The 26709-nt window shown below is 40.0% G+C and overlaps 1 protein-coding gene across 1 annotated transcript; it reads right to left on the bottom strand.

The window, feature by feature from the left end:
• Nucleotides 1–14834: 14834 nt before the first annotated feature.
• TLR3 (toll-like receptor 3) lies at nucleotides 14835–24730 on the bottom strand. The gene is made up of 5 exons (XM_012643996.1): nucleotides 24689–24730; nucleotides 21422–21872; nucleotides 19517–19708; nucleotides 15414–17266; nucleotides 14835–15184 (listed from the first exon to the last, which is right to left on the bottom strand). The coding sequence occupies exons 2-5, from the start codon at nucleotides 21863–21865 to the stop codon at nucleotides 14956–14958; spliced, it is 2718 nt and encodes a 905-aa protein (XP_012499450.1). The 5' UTR covers nucleotides 21866–21872; nucleotides 24689–24730; the 3' UTR covers nucleotides 14835–14955.
• Nucleotides 24731–26709: the final 1979 nt, after the last annotated feature.

The raw sequence follows: 26709 nt of genomic DNA, 5'->3' as shown, positions 1-26709 counted from the left end.
AGCAAGGCCTATACATGTTGGTTATTATATTAGAAAAAATTAAAAATGTGTTCTTTAAATACACAACAGAAGAACATATAACCACTAACTTATATACAATTTCCAAGATTTTCAATATAACAAAGCAATAAACATAATTTAAAGCTAAAATCTACTATGTAAGACAATAAGAACAAAATTGTGTTCTTGGGTTTAAGCAAATACTAGACATGGAAAACCACAGAGAGTCTAATACTGTTTTTAATGAAAGTTATGGTAATGTGACTAATAGAAAGTAATAGTCATATGACAATTGTATACTGACCTCATCATTCATCCCCATGGAAGTGCGAAGTCCCAGCAGAAAGCATTACTAACTTTGGGAAAACTCCAAGACAACGAAACAAAAAGGCCCAAGACAACAATTATTCTTAAAGAAGGAAATTTAAATTCCCTCCAGTATTTGTATATGATTAGGAACCCATGAAAGTGGATTAGATGAGGAAGAAAATATTTTTTATTCATTCCTTCAATACATATTTACTAAATGCCTTTTGTGGGCATGTGTTGCCTTAAGTGTCACAGGAGAAGGAGTTTGTAGTCTAATAATGGATATAAGACGTGAATATGAGTCACAGGATTTCAGAGTAAGAATGGACAAGAGCTGTGCAAAGGGTTGGCCATGTGCAGTCTGTGATGCTGCTGGGTATACCCCATCATCTCCAAAAATTAAAAGTTTGATCCCAGAGTGGTAATTTCCTTCTAGGTGTTATACAGCACTCAGTGATAATGCTAATTAAACTAGCCTTTACCTTCTGTAAGTAGTGCAGGTAAAATAATGATGAAAGATGATCATATACTATTAATTTGTTCTCTAAAATAACTGAACTAAAAGATTCCATTTATAACAGTCACATGATGAATAAAAATGAGTCATTTTTATTTCTCCCTCTTTTCTTTACCTGAATGTTTCTTTTAATGAAACATGCTCTCAATTTTCATTTCTGTGTCAAGAAGTAGGTAGTAATCATAGATAACATTTTTCTTAGCATTTTTCTATGTGTTAGGCACATAATATATTATTTCAATTAATTTTTGGAGCACCCCTATGTAGAGAGTAGTATTATCATCTCCATTTTATCAAAGAGGAAAAACTACAACTTGAAAAGAATGAATAACTTGCTCAAATTACTCAGCTAGCAACTGAGTTGAGATTGGAATACTACTCGTCTGGCTTCTGGGTCCATAGGCTTCACCCCAACTCTAGACTGCCTCGGCGACAGATGAGTTGAGATACAAGTCCCTCCACTCATCTTATTACCAGCCACGCTGACAAGCCCTTCAGGCAGCTACTGTAATATTTCCACACTAACCCGACTTTAACAATGGAACCCAATCACTCAAAAAAAGAATTAGGATACGCTAATGGTTATGACTTACAACAGAGGTAAATACTTCCTGACCGCATGAAGTTTACAATGTACCAACATACATACACAGCAATTATCTATCCACCGACCTACCGACCAACCTACTGCTAGGAATTCTTGCATTCGCAAAATAAATAGAGCATAAGACCTTTACAAGCTGACAATTATGTGGTTCAAACCAGAAGTACAAAAAGAGGTAGTGAAGAGAGATGAGCGAGACTGGAAAATGACGTGCATGAGGTATAAGGTATAAATGAAATGCAAGGGGGGATGAAGGTGAAGATCAAAGGCACTGGATCACGTATCTGGGGGTGCAGGGCAGTGAGGTAAGAAAGAGAACTCAGTCTCCTCTGTCTCTGGCTCAGATGTAGCAGCAGTACGTGCTGCAGAATGAAAAGGGCAAGGCTCTGTTCCACACGCTGTTCATTTACAGAATTCACAGGTGAGAGATCAGAACCTCGGTGCTATTCAGCATCTTAGTGGGGATAATAAAGCCTCTGAATTATAAGAGACTTTGTATATTTTCCCACTCGAGTTAATTTCATTATTTTTAGTGTTAACAAAGGCCAAGTACAGAATTAGGCAAATGCATGGGTTAACTTCAAAAAAATACAAACTGTTAATTAGGATTTTCCTTTATAACTGAGTAATATAGTCTTAAAATTTGATTTGTGTTTCTTGAGGATATGTTACGTTTGTTTTACATGTATTCACATTCTTTCTAGTCACTCTATCTTTTTTTTCTCCTATTCCTATTTTAACCATCTCTCCCTCTCCATGGCCCCTGGCTTTTGAAAATTAAATACATGATTTTAATACTAACTGAGCAAGCTAACAGCAGTAGCTATCTGCTAACTGACAGATGAGATGGCAGGGGGATAATTAAAAATTTGTTGTCTTATGATGTTTGTTTATTCAGTGTTATAAATGGCCACCTCAGAAATATAGGAAGAAAAAAATCCTTCAAGGTGCAAAAGATCTGTAGCATTGAAGGAAAAGTCACCTTAATGCTTTCTTCCTTCCCTCTTGCCCCTTTTCACACTTTAGTGATTGAAAAAGAAATGGGGTCTGGTGAGAGGAAGGGAATATGAGTAGCCGTGTACCTAAAAAGAAAAATGCTATTCAGAGTGCCTGTCTGCAGCCCTGCCTCTGTCCTGCCTTTACCTACTGCTACAGACCGGGGGAACATAAACTCAGGAAGATTCTGGAAAACACATATCTGCACATACTATTTCTCATGGCAATTATCTAAAATTCAATTTCTTCATGCTCAGTAAAATTGGATGCATTTGCTAATGTGGAATAGTCTCTTCTGTACATAATGCCAAGTATAGTGTTATTCATAAAGTATCTATTGCAAATTTTTGGACAATATAAACATGGGCTAAAACGTTCAAGAATTAAAACGATTATATTATATATATGTAATATTATAAACTATTATGTTTATTATAATAAGACCAGTTCTTTCACTGGCTATGCTGCATATTTCAGTGCCTTATTGTTAAAAGCACTAAGACTAGAGTTTAAGGTCAGTGTGTAGATTTCTTTGCTCATAAAACATTAATTGCACAAATGGTAAGGACCAGTTGCCAATAACAAAGGTCTAATTTCTTAGGCATAGGTATTCTAGCCAGTTAAACACAATTAATTTCACTTAGGGAAAAAATATCAGTTTCTAAACATAATTCATGATACAATATTTTAAATGAAAGGGAACAACTTATTGCTTAACTGCTTGTTTTAGCATTGATATGAATGTCATGCAGTTTTGTGAAATTGTAATTACTTAATTTGTGAATGAGTTAGAATCAGTCTTAATGCAAAAATCAGTCAGGATTTTTTGAGGGGAGTGGGCTTGGGAAGGGCCTCACTAGATTACAATGCAGCAACCTGGGTCTGTGAATGGGCTCTTCGGTCTGCCTTTGACCATTTCATCATTGTTTTGCAGCGTTCAGAAGGATTAAAATGTATCCACTTAAGAATAGCTAGCAGTATGCCTGTTCTGCTTGTTAAAAATTAAAATTAATCTTAGTTCTAAGGTACACATTTTATAAAAGTAATGTTTTCATCACTGCTCTTGGTAGCAAAAAGGGTGTGTGCGTGTGTGTGTGTGTGTCTGTGTGGGTGTGTGCGTGTGTTGAGGGAAGTGGCCTCGGATTCCCAGCGAAATTGTCCCCATGAAGTCAGTCGGTTTCTGTAGAAACCTGGGCCCTACGGGATGCACTCGAGAACTCTAGGGTACATAATCAGATGTGTCCTGAGTATCACAAGTTCCACTTGTGTTAGATGACGTTACGCATATGTAAATTAACCATATGTCACACAAAAGGAACCCATCTCACTTGGGATAAGACTTGGGCTGATCCGTAGACAGTAGGGAAGCACAACGTCTCACCATTTCTTAAAATCAAATTGTGGCTGCCAACAAGTGTATTGGGTTACCCCGCGCACCTGCTATATTCTGCCGCAAAGAAAGGAACTTCAAGGCTCCTTTCAAAACCCCTAAGAAAGCCAGACTAACAAGCGCTCTAAGTATCGATGCTTCTGGTAGAAGAGAAACAGAATTCTGTCCTTCGAACCCCTTTCCTCTCCGCTCTGGTAAACAGCAGAGGATTCCCTCTGAGAAAGTTGAGCAAAAGCACGTCACAGCTTATGTTTGAAAAGACCAGAAAGCTAAGGAATAAAAACCAAAGAAAAGTACAAGGAGGGTGGTCAGTGCAAGTTACTGCAAAGAGCGCGTTTTCTAACGTGCGCCTGGGAAGGCGGGTGTGGCCGGCGCAGGGGTTGGGGGGTCCCAACGACAGACAGACGCGCCGGGACGTTGCGGCTACTCACACGGCCCCGCCGTCCTCCGAGTCGCTGTCCCAGGCCCGCTCCTCGCCGATGTCCGGCAGGGTGAAGAACAGGGTTTTGGGGCCGGGCCCAGGGGGCATCCGAGCGCCGGGGTCCCGCTCTCCGGCGCCAGGCTGGCTGGGGGTCCGTGGGCTCGCGGCGCCCGCGACGCACGGCCGCGCGGGGGGCCCCGGGTGTGCGGGAGAGCCTGCGGGGCCGCCGCTGGAGGCGGGTGGGGGCAGGGGCGGGACTTTGGCTGCTGTCGGGCTGCTGGGCAACGAAAGGGGCGTCCCTGCTGCTTCCGCCGCGCGGCTCGCGGCCGAGACCCTGGGGTAGGAGGCGGTGAGCAGAGGCTGCAGCGGGGCGGGCGCCGCGCGCGGGCCGGCCGGGGAGCCGGGAGCCAGGGTGGGGAAGAGGGTCGGGGTCTGCGCGGTGCTAAGCGGGGTGCCTGGGGCCGCAGGTCCTCCGCAGTGGCTGGACGAGGCGGCGGCCGAGGGGACCGCCGGGGACGCCGTCGAGGTCTTGAAGATTTTGGCAAAGAAAGACCCAAGGTCCAGCACAGCAGCCTTCATGCCTGGACCTTGCAAATGCCGTCCTCGCTGCGCACCGAATCTCCAGACGACGGGGAGCCGGGCTGCGGGGCTCCATCCACCGCCGCCCGCGGGAATCCAGACGAGGCGGGCCCGGGCAGGGGCGAGGATCCTGGGGTCCCCGCACGCCGCGGAGCCCCGGCGGCCTCTGGTTCCCTCTCCACCCGGAGGGACCTCCACGGGCTCTCAGCCCCGCACCGCTGCGGACTGACCTTCCCCGACGGCCTGGTGCTCCCACGGAGTGCTGGGGTTGCGGGCGACGGCGGGGGGCGCCGGCCAGCTCCTGGGGGGAGCAGTCCCTTCTCTGCCCTGTGCCTCGAGACCCCGGAGGGCTGTGGGGCCAGGAGCCCGGGGAGGCGGCGTGCTGAGCTGCCAGCGCCACCGCGGGCTGAGCATGGAGATTGCGACCTCAGCCCGCCGGAGGTGCCCCACCGGCCCCCGGGACCGCGCGGGCGGTTGCTAAGCTAAACAAAAAGCCTGCTTAGCTCCGGCTAATTGGGCCCCAGACCGCAGCTCAGTCCGTGTCTGCTGTAGATAACACCAGCTCCCTCCTGGACTCAGGCCTTAAAGGAACCGTCTCCAATTTCTCCATCATTCTCAGAACATGACCAGGTTCGACAAGCCCAGGGCTGAGGGCGAGGAAGTTAAACATAGCACTGGGAAAGATAATACTGGTTCCAAAAGGTTCTGGAACTTATCTAGTCTGACAAGGCCAAACGTGCTAGGTTCAGGCCACCTGTTTGATGTGAGGGAACGTGGGTAAAAAGGTGTATTCAGGCTTGAGTAAACTTGACACAGCAATGCCCACTCTCCCCACCCTGGGCCATGTTCAAAGCGTCACTAAGGATGACATTTGTGAAAAACAACGAGGTGCTTCACCAAAGAACTTGGACATAAGATTGGGCTCTGAGAGCTAAACTAGTAAAATACACATACAGTGTATGTGCTTAAAAACCTATTGGAGTGAACCAAGAGATTGTGTAACTAAAATCTTTGAGAACTCAAACTATAATCAGAATGACTGAAAACAATCTACAAACTCAAAGGCAGATGTGAAAGGTAGAGTTTTTAATTAAGCGAAATAAATTGCATTCGATTAGTCTGAAGAAATATGTGTGAAAGGCGGAGTGTATGAGTGTGAATATCTGCAGAAGTGTGGGGTCAGTTTTGAGCAAGGTTCTAAAACAAGATATTGACAGAGTTTTTCTATTAATATCCAGGGGAGTCTGGTGTGATCGCAGGAGATATGTTTTCTGATTTGCATCAGGGAAAGGAGAAGAATTAAGTCTGATAGTGAATAAATAAACTGACGGTCATGATTATATACTTTCATCTTTTATAAGATATCGAGTTGGATTCCGAGCCATGGTAAATTCCCATGGTAATGCCAAGTTTTGTGTTTTTTTGTAGCCAGCTAACCAGTCTTCTGCTCATGATATCCGCATCCTGTCATGATCCCTTTTCTGCACCCAACTACCACCAACAAACACATATTGGACACTTTTTTGCACCCAACTACCACCAACAAACATGTATTGGGCACTTTTCTGCTTCGAGATTGTGTTAAGCACTGAGATGCAAAAAGGGAGATGTTCTCTTCCCAGAGGACAGAATAATCAGCTTCATATCATATGCTAAGTGTCAGGCGGGTGCCCCAGAAAACAAGTACAATTGGTGGCAGCCATTGCAGTCAGCATTCCTTTGGGGATAGCAGAGCATTTGTGTGTATAAGAGAAGTAAGAGACATGGCCAAGTAGGGCCAGATTTTAAAGGGTCTCAGATGTTAGGAGAGGCAAGAGCATGCTATAGTCAGCATGTAACCAGCAACAGCGCACAGTGAAGAATCAAAGTGAGGGAAAGAGGGAATTAGGAACAGACACATCTGAGAGCAGTAATGGTAACTAGAGGTAAAGGTCTCAAGGTCAAACCAGGGAAACGGTGCCAACTCTGTCATAGTGCAGGGACACCAGGAACAGGCTGGTGAGGAACCATCAACATTTCTTATGTTCTCATTGTTCCTCTTTTGCAGCAACTCATCAGGTAGCCTCAGAAGTGTGGAAGGCCCATCAGAATATTAGATTATTTTCATACAATGCTTATTCAGGATTGCAAAGCAATTCCCTACAGATTTTTTGTTTATCTCATAAGGATCTTGATTCCAATTCATGGAACAATGAAATCCTTAATGTATTAGGTCACTCTCAATGCAAGTAGAGATCATTTCTAGAGTATGTGCTTTCAGTGTTTAAGCTGCTAATCATCTGATTGATTCTGAATATGTGTAACTTAATGGAACAGGCAGTAAGGGAGGGAGGGCTACTGCTGAGTGAAGCCTGATTCAACTCACCTAATTCCTAGAGGGCAGCACTTGTTTGCTGTGGTATCTCAGGATTGCCCACTTTTCAGGCTCGGATATCTGGTTGGCCCAGCACCTTCCCAACTGACCAGCCCCTTAGCGTAGAGCTCTACCACCCCACTCGTGAAACACCGACACACAGTGTTGCAACCTTTGCTCTTTTCTGTATGAGAGGAATTCCTGTTAAGACCAAACAAATTTGAATAATTGTTAGCTGAGCATGGAATCAAAACAAGGAAAGGGAGTCATATGGCTCACATAGAGGGGACATTAGCCGTAAGAGCCAATCATCCTCCTTTTGCAGGCACGACCCTACTTGAACAGTGGTGCATTCACCCAGCTGTCTTCGGCTCTCTGAATTTAGATATTTCTCTGCTTGCATTACTAACCACTTCCCTTCTATGGACATGAATTTCTTTAAGTATATAGATACTGTTACATATACATATACTGTATCCAAAGCTACAGAAAAGCTGCATACTCTTCCAGATCCCAGCCTTGAAAACATTCTGTCCCTAAGATGTATTTGCATGTCTCTGTTGTAGGTTGAATTATGTCTCCCTAAAAGACATGTTGAACTCCTAACCCCAGTTTACGTGAATGTAACTTTAATTTGCATCTTTACAGATGTAATCAAGTTAAGATGAGGTCACTGGGATGGGCCCTAACCCGATAAGACTGGTGTACTCCTAATAAGAGGGAATTTGAACACAGACACACAGGAAGAATGCCACATGATGACAGAGGCAGAGACTGGAGTGATGCAGCTGCGAGCTGGGGAACAGCGTGGATGGACGGCCACTATGGGATGCTGGGAAGAAGCAGGGAGGGATCCTCCTCCCCTACGGGTTTCAGAGGGAACATGGCCCTGCAGACATCTAATTTAGAATTTTTAGTTTCCAGAATTATGAGAAAATAAATTTCTGTTGTTTTAAGCCACACATTTTGTGGCACTTTGCTATGGCAACACTGGGAAACTAATCATAATTAGCATATTAATTAATTAATTAACCAATAGTTCATGATCATAGTATCTTGCTTGCACCTCTATGGAAGTCTTCAGTAGGTGTATTCACTCTGAAAAGCTGGCTGCAAATTAAAATGGTACTCATAACTGTTTCGTATCTATGGGGAGAATGACAGAAATCACAGAAAGGGGGTGGGGGAGGGGAGAAGCGTCATGTCGGGTAAGGTGGTGGGTGTAGCCATCTGACCAGCCAGCCTAAGAAAAAAGGAATGACAAATGAATGACTGATCCTTTTGTCTGAAGGTCCTTCCTTTGAAAATGACCTATAATTGCAAACATGATAAACAATTATTGGCAAGCTGCTAGGTCTTTTGTACCCATTGTTCACCTGTCAACAGTCTCTCAGACAGGTTAGATGCTAGCAGCAGGCCATCCTCACAGCGTGAGTTTCAGGTGCTGGACCGCAACGGTCTGGCTCAAGCAGGTTCATGAAATGAAAGTAAACACACCAAATTATTGTTTCTGACTGGGACAGAGTTTATTTTAGCTAGACTATTTAGAAATGTCAAAGTAGTGCTGTATGTGATAAAATTCTTCTGCTTATATTGATTAATTAACAATTTGACTAATTGTTTTTCTCATGTGCATAATAATGCTTGGCTACATCACCGGCAAAATATTAGGAAGTTATGACCATGTTGCTATGAAGAAATGTTATGTTTTGGAAACCTGAAAGTTAAAACAAATAACCTGAGTAATTAATCTGTTTGAGTAGTTAAATTGCTGCACCTAGCACGGCATCAGGGCCAGAAACTACAAGGAAAGATACTACCAAGTTTGATTACAAAAATTTAAGACTTATGAATAACGAGATATTTGTTGATTCAACAAATATTTACTAAGCACCACAGGGAGGCAGGTAGACTGGTAGACTCTGCGGCTAGACTGTCTAGGTTCATATATTGTCTCTGCCACTTGCCAACACCGAGGCTTCTTTCTGTTCCTTAGTTTCCACAACAGTAATTTAAGGATAATAATAGTACCTATCTCAATGCTACCTTGTAAGAGTTACATTAATTAACACATGCGAGGTCACTGGACCTGCATATAGCACATGGCAAGTTCTCAGTAGATGTTAATTTTTATTACATGTGACTCCAGACTCCAGTTTACATTGAATAACGAGAGAAAATGATACAGAAGGAAATTATAGTTACATTTACTTCCAAGTTTATTCATTTTTGTACAATTTGAATGCTTTCAATAATAAACACAATAAAAGAAAACAAAACAAATGAAAACCTCTATAAAGCCTTGGGCAAATTTTCTTGATACTTGATTAAAAGTTCTGGATTCTACTGAGAAAAAAATATTAAAATAACAACAAGAAGAACAGTTTTAAACTGATCAAAAAGCAATGTTAGGGCTGGGCACGGTGGCTCCTGCCTATAATACTAGCACTTTGGGAGGTTGAGGTGGGAGGATCAGTTGAGGCCAAGAGTTCTAGAACAGCCTGGGCAATAGTGAGACCCCATCTTTACAAAAAATGAAAACTTAGCTGGGTGTGGTGGTATGCTCCTGTAGTCCCAGCTAGTCAGGAGGCTGAGGCAGGAGGATTGCTGGAGCCCAGCAGTTAGAGGTTGCTGTGAGCTGTGATGATGCCACTGCACTCTAGCCTGGGCTATATCCTGTCTCAAAAATAAAAGCAGTGTTAGATCACAGAGAATCTTAATAGACCATGATTGTATCTACTGGGTGTCATAGCAGATATAGGGAGTAGGGAGGGCAGGGGACCAGACCAACGAGGCAGCTAAGGTACATTCAGCAGCAAGTAACAGCGAAACTAACGCTAGCTTGAGCATTCAGGATGCTTCAGTAGCTCACAGAGTAGGAAGCCCACAACTCGCTGGTTCTGGGTTTGGTGCAGCGAATTACCAATGTCATCAGAGACACTGGTCTCAAGATCTTTTTCTCTTTTTTGTCCATGCATTGTCACTGTGTTATGGATTGTTTCCTGGTAATACTGAGATGTCACCCTCAGCAGCAACCATCTTTCCCTAAATAACTACATGCAAGTCAAGGAGAGGGCCCAGTTCACTCTCTTTCTCCTTCTCATTGAGGAACAAAATACTTTCCAGAAGCTGCTCAAGCTGACTTCCAATTGAGTCTCATTGGACTAGGTCCACAGTCCATCTCTAAGCCATTCATCAACAAGAGAAATAGCTTCGTCATCTGTCATGACCATGGTGCGTTCCCCAGGGCTAGAGAAGGGCTCCACTTTCCCTGAGTCTGTCGCCACCTGAGAAGAGTCTAGCATGCATAATCCAAGAAAGAGAGAGCAGCGGGGATGCTTGTGGGGTAGGTAACTAGCAGTGTCTGCTATATAGCGAGCTACAGGGAATAGTTTGACTATACATTATTATCACATGAAAAGGACAGCTACCAATTTACCGCTCCCATTACGTTCTGAGTACAACTTTTACAGTGAGCATTTCTTCATCATCATAAATGCTCTTGTTAAAGAGGTAGAGATCGACCTCAAACTCAACCTTTGTATTTCTGGATGACACTGTCAGTGTCATATCATATAGCATTTTGGTAAGAGGCTCATAAAACAAAATTATAAGAGCTATATACATATTCATTATACATATCTATTCCCCCAGTGTTTTGAGTTTTTCTGCTAAACATGCCTCCAGCCTGGGGCATAATTAGGGAGAACAGAAGAAAAGAGATTGAAAGCAGATAAAAAGAGAACCAAGAGGAATGGAAGGAAGATGTAGGATACAGTATGGAACTGGTTAGTCTGTCCTTAAAGTTTGGAATGTGCCCTATGGCACCTCCTAGAATGTACTCAAAGGTGAAATGCTCAAACTGTGCCTGGATTAACAGGAAGTTCAGATTTCTAACCACAGTCCTGGAGCATCCTTTAAATACCTTTTCCCCCTTTATATACACTACTATTATGTTCAGAAATCACTAGGGGCTTCCTAAGGAGTGAGGGGTGACAAGCGGGGTTCCTGCTTGCTCCAGTTCCTCCTGAGCTAGGATTGGATCACAGGAGCACATACTTCAAGGTCAGATCACATCACATGAGCCACCAGAGATGGCTGACATCAGAGGAGGCTGCCAGGCCGGGAGGTTACCAGGGCAGTCTAGGGGGACCCTTTGTTTCTTACCACTGCTTAGGTAACGGGGTTTCTCTGATGAAGGACGACTTCTCTTGACCCAATATTTATCCCAGTCGAGATTACTTTACACCAAAACAACCCGAGCATAAGGACAGCTCTTTAAACTCACTTGTGCTCAAGAAGGGTTATCTTCGGCAAAGCAGTAGACTGGAGAGGAGGCTAAGACTTGAGAGCTGTCTCCAAAGTCACATGGCCCAGGAAAAGCCCCTTTTCCTACCCAAGATATGTGCAGATTCTTGAACTGACATCAGTGGATCTTAAGATCACACCTCATTAGACCCTTACGGGCACTCACACTGTTTACGGGATTACACCCTTCCTATCCAAGGGTATCTGGCATAGGGTAAAGGCCTAACCCACCCACCATCCTAAGGAGGAGGAATGTTTAGGGAGGCTTCTAGGAGAAATGGATACCTGACATAACCCTGAAACTGAAAATTTAGCCAAGAAAAGAAGACAGCACAGCAGTGAAAACAGAACCACAGGTGGCTGGAAATTTGAAAGGGCAAGGCATGTTGGGGGAACTGCAAGTAGTTCTGGACGGCTGTCGTTCAGGGCATTTTCATTCACTTAGTCCTTTAATTGAGCAAATACTCTGTGAATGTTTACTCTGTGTCGGGCACTGCATAAGCATGAGGATGGTTGGACATGAAACAAGAGAAAAAAGAGAACAAGATCACAAAAACCTTAGAATATGAACTAAGGGTTTGAGTGGGGACCTGGAACTCTTTGCACCGTTGCTGCATGGAGCACTGGTATGGTTTAGGAGTGGATATTGCAGAGTCGCATGGCCCACTGGTATGGTTTGGAATAAATGTTGCAGAGTTGGAAGAGGTTGGAGGGAATTCTGGAGCATCCTGATTCTCTCTTGTTTATTTTCTCTCCCAGAAACAGAAACTCCTGGATATGAACTTTCCTGATGGTAAAAATGTATTTCTACACAATCCAATGTGCCACAATTTCAATCAAACGTTTACTTTTCCTACAGCTTCTCGTTTGAAAAATGCATGCGTTCCAGTCGTTCTTCTAAATACGGAGGACGCGAAGATGAGTGTGACAGGGCTCCCTGCAGTCAAGGTGCTCCTATCCCAAGGGTTCAGGACAGAGTCAGGTATTAGCAGCATCCAAAACACAGCGTGCCCTTAGACTCAGGGTATGCATAAAGTACTGTGGACGCCTACTGTAATGTCTGGTCTTCCCGATTGAAACCCATGAAGTCACAACATTAAAATACCTAACTCATTACATCTAAATGCCTCTGCCTTGCTCTCTGCAACATGGCTCTGTCCTCTTCAGCATCCCACTGTCTCACAATACCAGGTTCATGTCTGTCTCCCTCCTGTTCCTCTAATTATTCATTCTGCCATCTTCTTCCCCACTCACCAAAATGCCACCCGCCTTCGAAGGGTCTGATTCTTTTCTACGGAGCTGCCCCTGTCGAGGCCCGCCTTTGATAACCCTTCCCCAGCCTGGCTCTCTCACCCCGTTTCTGGACTCTCTCTCCCATCCTGCCCTACACTGTGGCATTTAGCACAGGGCCAGGCACGGGTAGCTGCTCACTAACAAACCGATTGCATCTCCTTCTTACAATCTAAAAGGTATCATTTTTAGGTAAAACCTAAATACCGAGATTTATTTTAAATTCAGTGTTGATGCCTTTGGGTTTTGTTTCGCAGAGTGAAAACAGGAAGAAGTTGGAGTGGACAGATCACATGAAGGTGCCCTGAGAGTATTCAAACAAGGCAGGTCACTTGTGGAAATTAAACAGGGGGGCAGACAAACATCCTTTTCCGAAATCCCTTTGTCTTGAACCTCAGGGACAAGGACTTCTCCAGAGAACAATTATAAAGGACAGCCTGCAGAAATTTAGGATGTTATTTCCGGTGTAGGTCAGCTACAAGTCAGGGTTTACACCTTTTATTAGTTTTGTTTCTATTCATTTGAACAGGCCATTCCCTGTGCATCTTAATCTCTTAAATGTTAAGCAACTTTTAAAAAATTACTTTTGAACTCACTTTAAACTGTGCCCACTTGATAACTATTTCATAAGCAATTAAACAAGGGAATAAAAGCAAAATATTTCCTGCCTTGCTTTTACAAATTGATGATCTATTAATTCACAGTAACAATTTATTGAAAAATATTTTAATGGAGAATTTAGAATATTGTTAGATAACATACAAAGCATATCAAGAAAAGAAGCCATTGTGATTATTTTATGATGCCAAAAATAAAACAGGATTGTTGCACAGTTAAAAAATAAATCTTAATTAAAACAGGTGTTAGAGTGGCAGATGATGTGAGAGTGAAAATTAGTCTTCCATACATCCATGTTGTTAGCAGACTGTAAACTCTCAGAACCAGCAGTACAGTGTATTACTTTTTCCAGGGTTATGTGAATTTAGCCCTGAGAATATGGAACTATTTAAATCAGCATTTCAAATGCACCATTTCAAATGCTCCCATCAGACAAATGAGAATTTCAAATACAGAAATTAATTCAGCTTTATAATCTTAACTTTCTTTTATATTTAAATACCAGAACTATAAATATTTCAAAAAGCTATTCATATCTATTTCCAATGATTAGACTCTTTTTATTGTAAAACAAAAATAAACTTTTTTATTTTATCGTAAAACAAAAATAAAACAATAGTCTTTCTAGATGAGGACTAATTTACACATAGCATATTATTTGATGGGAAAATAATACATGCCATGTGAATATATCATACAATAGCATCATCACTAATTGTACAGGAATGGTTAAGATTTTACTTTTCATCATAATTTTCAAAATCAGGAGTCAAAGAATTCCAGTGGGACCAAGTGATTTGGCCAACGCCACCTCCTGAGTCTTTGACCAGGGAAGGGAAATTCTTTGTTTCCACAAAGGCAATCTACTCATCACGCTTCAGAAAGCAAGCCTGTCTACAATACTTTTAAGTAAGAGAATTGTTTCTACCCTCCTGTAGCAGAAACACTATCAGGAAAATACAAGTACTTGTTAAAATATTTCTTTCATTAAGTAACCAAAACGAATTGTAAACATTTTCCACCCTTGAGGATGCATATTAAAAAGGTATTTAACATTTAACAAAATCAACACTGGGACGGGCACTACTAAGATACAATGTTTTTCAATTGAAAAAATATTGTAACTAAACTTTTTTAAATGTGAGTATATATTTTACTCCTTTACAGTTGAAATAGCATGATACCCATTAAAACAATTATCTTTCCTTCTAAGTGCATCTAACAAAATGACTATCACAAATCTCCATATAATTCTAACTTTTACTTAAATGAAAAATATTTTAAAACCCTTTTAAGTTGTCAGAGGCATCAGTGACCAATTGTGTATCCATTAATAGAGGATGTTCTTATGTGTTTATATGTTTATCTGGGGTCAAATTAAGTCAATTGTCATTAAGAGGCCTGAAATAGGGAGATACATTTCCACAGGCGAAATATAATTGTGATCTAATATCATTACCTATAAATATGAATAAACAGATTACATTACTTTCAAGTAAAACTTCAATTTACCATGGAACTTTTTAAATTTAGAAAGTTTGTCCTTTGCTAAATTAATCTTTAAATAAATTTAATGTACTGAATTTCTGGATCCAAGTGCTACTTGCAATTTATGATGAAAGGCATTTAGACGTTCTTTCTGAACCGGCCAATTCAAGATGCAGTGAGATTTAAACATTCCTCTTCGCAGACAGAGTGCATGGTTCAGTTTATAATCTGGAATGTCCTCAAGAAAAATCAATATAATGGAATCCAGATTTTGTTCAATAGCTTGCTGAACTGCATGGTGTACCTTGAATCTGAGTAAAAAAAATAATTGAATTAAGTTATATAATCGAAACAGTTTTTAACACCCAAAAGCTCTACAATCTAAAGTTCTCTGTGGAATTTACTTGAAACTGTCACAAAAAAATCAGGTTTTTTTCTTAATTTTCTTTTTAAATCTGGATTGTGAGTTATAATGTTAGTAATATCTAAAAGTTCAATTGAAAACAAGTATACACTTAAAATTTCACAATGTTGACCTACCTTTTGCATAATGGATCTTTTAATAAATGATGCGTTATAACAAAAATAATTTTTCTGCTTCTTTTTATGCTATTAACAATTGCTTCCAGTTCAAGGACACCCGCCTCAAAGTCCCTTTCTTCCAGACAAAATTTGAGGGATCGGTCGTTCTCTTCCATTGGGGACAAGTGTTCCCAGACCCAATCCCTGTCTTTATGAGCGTGAATTATGTATGCTGCATATTCAAACTGCTCTGGCTGTCTGTCTATTTCTTTGAAACCAAGAACTCGATGCACTGAAACATTCCAGTAAAAAGATATCCTCCAGCCCTCAAAATGGATGAGCAGTATAATAAAGATAAAAATCAATAGGATGCCAGTATTGATCATGAAAAGGAGTTCAAAAGGGGCACTGTCTTTGCAGGGTGATGTATCAAAAAGCATCACTGGGAACCCGTGATACTGAGGTGGCGTGTTGCAGAGGTAATGACTTGATAGTTCAGAGATGTTGGTACGGGTCTCATTAATCCAATTAACAAACCAGGCGATGCTTTCACACGTACAATCAAAAGGATTAAAGCTCATATCTAAATTACTCAGGTTCTTGAAAGCTGGCCCGAAAACATTCTTCTCAACTGATGTTATGAGATTCTTCTGAAGGCTCAATGACTTTAGAGACACCGGAGTATCAAAAACAGATGGTGGAAGAATGTTTAAATTATTCAATCCCAAATCGATGCTCTTTAGTTCAAATAAATCCTTGAAGACCTCAGCTGGGATCTCATCAAAGCCATTAGACTCTAAGTTAAGGATGTGGAGGTGAGAAAGACCCTTTAGAAAATAAACAGGACCACCAGGGTTTGCATGTTTCCAGAGCCGCGCTAAGTTGTTATGCTGCAAATCCAGAATTTCTAATCTCTCAAGACCCTCCAACATGTCATCGTTTATGTTGGCTATGTTGTTGTTGCTCAGATCCAGAATGGTCAAGTTGTGAAGAGGGTGGAAAGGTGAGGGAGAGCTGTCCACATTCTTAAGGGCCGCTCTTCTGAGCATCAGTCGTCGAAGGCTTGGAACCGAAGCGAAGGAGTTGCTAGTCAGTTGTAGATATTTGTTGTAGGAAAGGTAGATTTCAAAAATATTTTCTAGGCCTCTCCATTCCTGGCCTGTGAGTTCTTGCCCAATCTCATTAAGACCAAGGTCAAGTACTTTTAGGTGGCCCAACCAAGAGAAAGCACCGCTCTCTATTTTTGAGATTTTATTTTTGGTTAGGTTGAGTAGGAGCAAAGGGGAATGAGCAAGTGATACAAATGTTTCATTTGTTAACGTTCTCAAACTTGTGAAGGAATTGGATAAACTTAAGTATTGCAGATTTATCAATCCCGCAAACATATTGCTTTTTATGCCTGGAATGTCATTATCTTCCATGTTAAGGTACTCTAAACGTTTTAGCCACTGGAAAGAAAAGTCATCAATCTTGGGGAGCGAAGCGAGGGAAATACTTTGTTTAGTAAAAGACTGTTTCAAATTCAGGTATCTTACATTGAAAAGCCCGTGAAGGGAGCGAGATGACAAATGCTGTATATTGTTATACTCCAGGAAGAAATATTCTAGGTGTGGCAGCCAAGCAAAGGAGTCATTACCAATCACATTTAAGTTGTTACGGGAAAGATCGAGCATGGTGAGATTTGTCTGCTTTAGTCCAATGAAAGTCATGTTGCTGGTTGTATACAGCTGGATGTTACTCAGAGAGAGATTCTGAATGCTTGTGCTTGATAATTCCAAACACAGCTTCTCTGCGAGACTGGGGCCCAGTGGGGCATTGTTCACAGAAAGGCCAAATAATTTTCCAATAGCACGAAAACACCCTGGAGAAAACTAAAGGGGGGAATAAAAAAAAGAGGTTAATAATCAAAATAGACTCTATAAGACCATTGAAAAGTTTAATTATTAATACAGTTCTTTACTCAGTCTCCATTCACCTTTCACCACGTCCCTGGGGAGGGCATTTCTCTCCATTGCTCTAACACACAGCTCTTCCTCACTCTGTGCCTGTAACACCTACCTCCCACTCCCGCTCCCCGGCTGCCCCTGCCCCTGGCTAACGTCTGCTTAGCATTCACAGTCTCAGCTCAGATGCCACCTCTCCAAGGGGCCTTCCCTGACCTCTCAGTCTAGGTCGTCTCCTGGTACTTTTACTTCTGCACACTGAGTACAATTATAGTGAATAAAGTACTTGTGAAGTCACCACTGGGGCAGATCCTGGTTCTTTTTGGTGGCCACTTGTTCTCAGTGAACATCGTGGAAGGAATGAATGGATGGTTTTTATTACCAAACAGTGACACACACTTTCCCTTCTGGAACTCTGAGCTCCAGCTATCCCTTTCGTCTTTCCACCCAAATTTTCTCCAGACTTAATTTTACTATAGTGTTTCCAGCTCCCTGCCACTCTGCTGCACTCCCGTAGCAGAGCCTGGCTATCCTGGGACTCAAGAGTTGGGACAAGAGAACAGCAGGTGAGAGAGAAGAATCCAGAGTATACAGTGGCCAGTCCTGGCACTTAAACCCACCAGGGAGCAAAGGGGTTCTGATTTCTAATGTGTCGCTTGGGAGATGTTAGAGCTAATGGGAAAAAAAAGAAAAGAATGTGGAAGAAAGGGTGTTTTATTGTAAATATAATGAGTTAAAATGAAAAGCAGGAAATTATGAAATTAATTTTGATAAATCTATATGATAGCATTATTTTGCAGCCACTGAAATAAGTTTTTGAACGATTCTTAATTGCATGAGAGATGTTCTTGGTATGATATTAATTTTAAAAAGCAGGAGACACCATTATCCTCAAGGGTCAAGATAGCATAGCTGTTAGGAGCAGGGGCTCTCGTCTAACTTCACCAGAAACCCAGCTCTGTCCCAGGTGGTCCCCTGTGGGGCCTGAAATATGTCACTTCTTCATCTCAAGTCACTCTTGTGTAAAATGACAATAAGAATAAGTTGATTAAAAGATTACATACATAAAATATAAGAAAAAAATTGGCACATCAGTAAGTACCGTACGAGTTCAAAGAACAGTAAAATTTAAGTACAGTAAGAATTTCAGCTGTTGTTATTTTTCCTTATAATTATTCGGAGAAAAGCTGGAGATAAATGTACCCTGATGCTAACAGTGGTTATTTCTGATTATGGATTTTTGAGTGGTATTTTATTATCTCTTATTTTTATTGCCTCTCATTGCTTATATATTTTATAAGATTATTATAATAAATGTTTTAGTCAGGGAAAAATGCTGTTTAAAAAAATAAAATAAGAAGCTTGCACAAAATATTTTAATATCTCAGCATAATTTTGTGCACAGTCTATTTTTATGTCTGAAAATAATATAGACTTCTAAAAGGCTGCTTTAGTTAAAGATTTTCAATAGTCTATAGCCTGTGAAGGAACAAAATATCTGTAAAACACAAAGAAACCTATACACAAAAAGAGTTACATTGAAGATTATAATCCAAGAAGATATGGTTAATTAGGTTACTTCATTATAGGAAGGTTTTTAGAATAACGTAGTGCTACTTATGATTTATTGAGCACTTACTATATGCCAGACACTACTAAATTCTTCACTACACAGTCCTATGAAGTAGTAGTATTATTGAAAATAGGGTGGGGGGAGGGGGGATTGGATCAGAGAGAACGTGAATAACTTGCCTGATTGCACAACTGTTAAAAGATAAAGCCCGGAGAGGGAGCGAGCTAACCCAGCTCTAAACCCTGTGCTCTTAACCATCATACTATTTTAATTCTTTCAGAGATTTTGTGAGATAGAAAGTAGTACTATTTCCACTTTACAAGTGAGTAAACCAAAACTCAGGGAGGTCCCCAAGGTCCAAGAGCTGTTCCATCATGAATGAGGATGGGCAACACGGTCCTGCCTCCTGACGTCTCCGAACAGCTGCCCACACTCTCCTGTGAGGATGGTACCAATGGCCCCGAGCAGTAGACGTGCAGAATTTCTGGAAGACGTGGCAAACAGTATCAACCCTTTCTCTAGGGATCTTAAATTCCTATCCCTGACAGTTAGGGACTACCAACACTTAAATGTAGAACACAAAATGATTTTACCTTACTTCTTACCTCTTTAATTTGATTTGATGACAACTCTAATTTTTTTAAAGACGAATTGGCAAGGAAATCAAGTTCTTCACTTCTTACTACATGAATTTTATTATTTGATAATAGAAGCTCTTGGAGATTTTCCAGTTGGACCTGGGTTCCTAATTTTGTAGATGATAAACCATTATGAGACAGATCTAATTTGATTAAATTCTGAGAGGAAAAAAATAATGTGTATGTTAGACTCTTTCTGTCAAAAACAGTTCCTTTAAATGTAAGTGAATTTTTGAAATCTCTCAACAGCAAAATGTCACCTCTTTATTATTCTCTAGAAAACTAACAGTAGGAGTAATAAATAATCTTTGTTGTGATTAAAAACATCATTGTTGCTAGTGTTTAGTTTCTTACTTCAAGAATCACTTTATTTCTCTTACCAAAATAAAAAGAATTTAAGCTTATTTATTTATGATACAAGGAGCATTCAGAATTTATTTGCTTATTTATAAGAAGCATGTATTTATGATATAAATATATTTATTTATTTATGATATAAGGAATAGTCATGTTGCTTATCAAACATAGTATCTTGCACTAGCCTTGAAAATAAACAAGAGAAAAAAGAAGAAAAAAATGTTTCCTTAAAAAAACATGACTAGAACTTTGCCATCTATGAAATCCTAAATAGATTTTTATATTGAGAAAGATTAATAGTTATATAAATTTTGGATCATGACTAGTAGAGAATATTAATTTTTGGTTTTTTTGTCAGTACTGTGGGATGTTTTATCACCCTGTGTTACTTTGAACACAGAAACTTCAAATTTGGGTAAGGAAAAGCTGTTACCTGTTAGGGCAAAATCTAATGTAATCTCTATTAAAGAGAACCAGACTTTTATTTATGTTTTAAAAAGAAAAATAACATTTTGCCAATGACTTCTCTAACTAGATTTTAAGTTCGTATATCCAAAGACATTTCATACACATTGGAATCTAAGAAGGCACAAGAAAGGCTTTAAAATAACTAGTGAGCAAATCACTTTGTTTCACAGCATATTTAAATTTGTACATTATTCTTGGCATCTGAGGAGGAGCAATGCTCAAATTTTTATAAGGCCACAAAATGAAGACAACAAGGAGATTTAAAAATCACTTTGGTTTAAGAAAAGCACTTAATAATTTCCTAAGATTTAGAGATAATAACATGCATTTTTTTTTCTGATATTCTGCAGCACTGTAGGGTGACTATGGTTAACTGTGATTTATTGTGTATTTTTGAAAAACTAGAAGAGAGGATGTTGAATATTCACAACAGAAAGAAATGATAACTGAGGTGATGGATATGCTAATTACCCTGTTTGATCATTACACGTTGTAACCCATAAATATGTAAAAATTATTACATGTCCATTAAAGATAAAAGGAAAAAAGTAATAAAATTCAAGCAAAGTGCTGAAAAGAAAAAGGTGGTAGTCATTGGAAAAGTGATACTTTGAGGATATTTCTTAAATCAAGAATAGGTAATTTTTAGTTGAACAATTATGATATCGATTTGTTAACTTTATTTAAGTCAGAATTTGGACTCAACATTTTTTTCCATTACTTCACATACTAAATGAGCAGCGCTGAAAGTTTATTTTCTGTGTTCTTACAGGATATTCTGACTCTTCTCTGATCATAATTTAACATCTCTTGTGTCTAAGTTCTATTTCTAATGGGAGAAAGTGGGACAGGTAGACTTCTTAAAAATTAAGGTTGAAACTGATTTAAGTCTATGTTTTGTATTTTGAAAACATTTTCAATCCTAATGGCAATATTTGTGCGTTGGTACCCACACCCTCAACTGGGATAGACTGGATTTTTTCCTCTTACATTGAATAAATGACTTGAAAACTTAGCATTAGATAACAGTGAACATTTCCATCTTACCTTCTGGTTTTTAAAGGGATTATTTTGAATTTTCTGAATTGAGTTGGACATTAGATGGAGTTCAGTCAAATTCATGCAGAACATAAAAGTTTTGTCAGAAAGTTGAGATAGCTCATTGTGCTGGAGGTTCAACACTTTCAGCAAGGGGAGGTTTTGGCACAATTCTGGCTCCAGTTTGGAGATGGTGTTAAATCCTCCATCCAAAATAGTAAGTTGGCTGTATCTTGTAAAATTGGCAGATGGTAATCTTCTGAGTTGATTATGGGTAAGATTCAGCACTGTTATGTTTGTGGGGAGGTCATCGGGTACTTGAGTCAACTTCAGGTGACTGCAGTCAGCTACTTCATGTCTAACAGTGCATTTGTTGGTAGAGGACGAACACAGAATCCAAAACGGCAAAAGTCCCCAAAGGGAGTAGATATGAAAAGGCAAAGCCTGTCTCATGATGCTGCTGTATAAAGGAAATATAAAAAGAATGGACAACATTAATAACACATACTTTCATATGGGGATGCATTGGCATATTCCTTGTAAAATATATAAACAAACAGGACTATGTATGATCTTTTTACTTACATTTTTCTGCTATACAAGTGTATATTATACAAGTAATACATCAAATAAAAAAATAAAAAACAGCACAGAAAGGTGAAAAATGAAATTTACAAACTCCCTCCCCTCCTTCACTTCCAGCCCAGTTACAATGTTCCGAGGTAACCTCTCCTGATAGTTTCTATTTTTAATTTTCATGATTGCCTCCAAAACTTAAATAATAATAATAATAATAATAATATGCTTAAATTAAATAAATAAATAATTTCTATTTCTTCATTTACTGATTTTAAGCATTTTCTTCTCACTATAAAGATAAGGAACTTAATTATACTATTCCCTCATTCTCTTCACAACTTTCCTTTAGTTATTTTTTATTTTATTTATTGTTAACTGTATAATTTTAACCACTGTACCAAAAACTCTTTGTCTTGATCAATGAACTTTAGACAAAATCTCTGATGTCTCACCTGTGATACATGAAATACACACCTCTGAGTTTTCTTGACATTTCTTTCATCCTTAGATATATGTTGCTTAAATAGCCTTCCATGGGCATTGAATCAGCCCAAGAAAACCACTCTCATCTCCATACTCATACTTTATTTTAATGGAATGTGAACCCAATGTGGTACTCTCTGGTATGATCAACAACCTAGTTTCACTTTAAGATATTTAAAAAAATTGAATACTTCCTCAATATATGGAGATGAATCAATGATACTGATATTTAAGTAGACTTCCCATAAGATTTAAAGTCATGACACAAAAATAATTCCAGGTGTTTTAGAGAATAAACTTTATCTTAGGTGATTAATCGTAGAAAAACAGAACGAATCTGAGTGTTTAGAATTATTCTAATGTGCTTTAAAACTCGTGGTTTTACTAATATTCTAATCTAGTTCTCAGAAACGGAAAAATAAGACCAGCTTCGTAAACTAATATTCCCATCTTATGGCCTTTATAATACTGGCACTAAATATATTTAAAGCTGCACACAATTTTCATATCCATAGGCTATGAGGAACATTGCAGCTCAGCGCAGCAAGGATACACATTACCAACTTGCTCAGGTGCATGAAGAATGCGGGGCTGGAAATGATAAATTCTGCAAGCAGGGACCAGCTTTCTACCCTCTACCTCTCTGAGGTTCTCCCAAACCTCTTCTCCTAGTACCTTAAGGGCTTCCTACTTCAACTTACCAACTCACAGATAGTCACTACAATATATTCTCCTCCTTGTTTGGGTATCGTTCACCTCTCTGGTAGGGCTGTAGAGATCAGAATTACTGAGGACTAATTCATTACAAAGTGTATCCCTGAATGACTGAAAGATATTCCCAGATCTGAAGACAAACTTCATCCGTGGACAAGACTGACCAAGCGCTAGGCAGGCTGAGCAAAAAAGGAACATGCAAAGAGAGAATCTTACAAAATTTCAGAATTGCGACCATTCACAAAAAAATTCTAAGACCTTGTAAGGAGAGCACATAATCAATTATTTCCAAAAGAAAGAGATCCTGATTGATACAAACTTTTCATTAGTAACATGAACCACTAGAAAATAATAGGGACAAGCTTTCAGAATGTTTAGAGGAAATTATTTTGAACCTAAATTTTCATATCCAGCTGAACAATGAAAGAAAAGGGAAAAAGTACTTTGAGGTATACAGAGATTGAATAAGTTTATAACCATGTAACCTACAGGAAAAGATTATTCTAGGATGTTCTTCAGTAAAACAAACAAAAATACAGTTAAAGGGATGAAAGGAGAGTGAAGAAAAAATTGCTGTTGAGTATGACCTAACAGAAACAAAGATAATGAAAAAGAAATAAAAAACAGACTCGCTGGACTTTGCAATTTTGAAAAGATTTTCTGAGGGTGCATGGAATTACATTTCTTTATCCAGCTGGAAGACAGTGTTGCATTATGGTTAGAAAACAGAGTCTGGAGCCAGACTACCTGGAGTGAAGCAGTATTCATGGTTTGGTTTGTACTATCTGGTTTGTAAACTTCGTAATATTTTTACTAAGTTAATACGCAGGCACCCATATGCAACACATAATCATATTGTGAAGTTGAACATCAACTTGCTGAAACTTTAATACTGCTGAAAGCTGACTGTCTTCACCAGAGCATCCCACCCTTGCTGATGCTAATTTCTGATTTTCCCACACATCTGAACCTCTTTCCACATCTCAACTTGCTCCATTTGCCTTCATTAGGTGAAAGAAAGCCATTTACTTACTCCTAGGAACACCTGAAGCTTCTCTCCTTTTCAAGACAAGTTCCAGCTTCTCTTTTCCCTCCCGCCAACAAAAGTAAGAAAAGATGAGCCTTTTTAAGAGCTCTTTGGGTTTTATTTTTTTAAGGCAAAGATGTGATTTTTTTGTTTTAAATGGCTGTTGCAAAATGATTTCCATAGCTTCCCTAATGTGTTTTTTCCAGGTACAGAACTCTAGAGAGAAAATTTTCTTAAATTACTGCATAAAATATATGAATTAGATATTGTTGCTATTACTCGAATTCTGAGTTCTGATACCTTTGTCCCCATACCCATATCACCTCCCTTTTCTTCCATTTTCCTTGTTGAATGACTCTGACTGGATTTCAAGCACCAGATCAAAGAAAGACCAAACAATGCTAAAACCAAAGTACATTCTAACTTTATGTGGCAAGAGAGATCCTGCCCCAATAAGAAGTTAAAATATATACCTTCACTTATTCTGACGACTGCTGGCCATTCCTTTTTTCATTAGTCCAAATCCAGACGTTTTCATCAGGGAAGTCTGTGGTAAATTTCCTGCATTCTTGAAAGTGAAAGTGAAGCTTACAAAAAAAAAAAGGCCTTTTTATTTGGTGCATTCTAAGGACGGGAAAGGGAGAAAACAAAAAAGGACAATCTCAGTGAAGTGTTTTAAATTGCCTCTTTAAAATGTCTTGTTTTTTCTGTTGTTGTTGTTGTTTGTTTGTTTGTTTTAGGTACAGTCCCGGGGTTTCACTGAAAAGATCACAGATTTAGCCACAGTGGAAGTTGAAAGGGTGGGACCTCCCCATTTGGTGTGGGCGGGGCTGGAAATCTACAGGTTAGTGAATAACTGAGAGTGAATCCCATATTAATGCAAAGCTGTCAGAATTGAGTAGTGTGTGGTCAGAAGGACAGAAAAAAAACCCTGAAACTAATCAAAGCTAAAGTACTTTCACATCTCTTATCTCGTTTGTCTCTCTGCAATACTGTGAGCTAAGCAAGGCAGAAATTAACCTCTTGATCAAAGAAGAAACCAAGTTTCATAGCAGAGAAAGAGCTGGCAGTGGCAAAGTCGAGAGCCGTTTCCACTCATGCGGTTGCACTTTTCCACAGCCAGTACATGCTGGGATCAAGTAGGTATGCCCAGAGAAAGTTCGGATTAACTAACCATTCCGTTCTCAATTAGCTTTGACGACTCCAACTAGTTAAAGGAATGTGCTTGTCACGAAATGAAATCATATTTTTTTCGTTACTGATGGATGTACCATGATATAATATTATGACTATAATGTTTTATAGTAAAATATAACAATTGGAAGGAATTGTAGTAAACACCTACTTCAACTTCCTTGTGAGAGAAATGAGGAAAATGAAACCTAACAATTTGAGTTATTTGCCTAAGGATATCCCTCAAGTTACCACATGCTTCTTTATACAAACAAGTGATAAAACAGCCTGGGACAGTGGAAACATGTCGTTAGCTTGGATCGATTGCAGAATTAACAGCAAGAAATAAATTTGTGTCATGGTGCAAAGTGCCCTTTCCCGGGCTCCAGCCTTAGCTAGACCATCCTGTGGTTACTGGGCTCAAGATTATGCTTTTCTGATTTTCAGTTGTGAAATCTGTAGTACGATACCATAAGCAAACAGTTGTCCTGAGTAAATGGCTGTCCCCCACATCTACTCATTGGGACGTGCAATAAAACATTACTGGTACTCAAAACGCTTCTCCTCTGAACTCTCTGAAGGCAGATCAAGGTATATTCTTTATATTATAACTCTGCAGCTACCCTTTTGTGGTAGACTGTTCCTTTGGCTTTCAATGAAACAGGCTCCTATTCAGAACTCAAATCCTTGCATGGTTGTCTCCCCCGTTGACTCTGGGCTTGGCCATTTGACTAGCTTCAGGCAACGGTACATTAGCACGCAGGAAGCAAGGCTTGATTACCAAGCATGATTAATAAGACTTGATAAGCACTCGCACACCGGAACTCACCCTCTTGGAACGCTGGTTCCTGGGATGCTTCTTTTTGGAGCCCAGTTGCTGTGTGGGTGGAAGCCCAACCCAGCCTGTGCAAAGGCTGCATGGAAGAGAACTGAGGCTCTGGCTAGCAGTTCCAAATGAGCGCTCAGAAGACAGCCAGCACCACCTTGCTAGCCACATGGGTAAGCCATATTGGGAATTGATCTTCCAGACCTACTTGAATCACCCCAGCTGATGTCACATGGAGCAGAGATGAGCTATCGTCGAAAAGTTCTACCAATGGGAGGCCGAGGCGGGTGGATCGCTCAAGGTCAGAAGTTCGATGAGACCAGCCTGAACAAGAGTGAGACCCCGTCTCTACTAAAAAATAGAAAGAAATGATTTGGACAACTAAAATATATATATAGAGAAAAAATTAGCCGGGCATGGTGGCACATGCCTGTAGTCCCAGCTACTCGGGAGGCTGAGGCAGTAGGATTGCTTGAGCCCAGGAATTTGAGGTTG

Source organism: Propithecus coquereli, unplaced genomic scaffold (assembly GCF_000956105.1).
Source record: "Propithecus coquereli isolate 6110/MARCELLA unplaced genomic scaffold, Pcoq_1.0 Scaffold203, whole genome shotgun sequence".
Classification (NCBI taxonomy): domain Eukaryota; kingdom Metazoa; phylum Chordata; class Mammalia; order Primates; family Indriidae; genus Propithecus; species Propithecus coquereli.
Note: the sequence above shows the minus strand (reverse complement) of the source record. Positions and strands in the feature narration are given on the sequence as shown.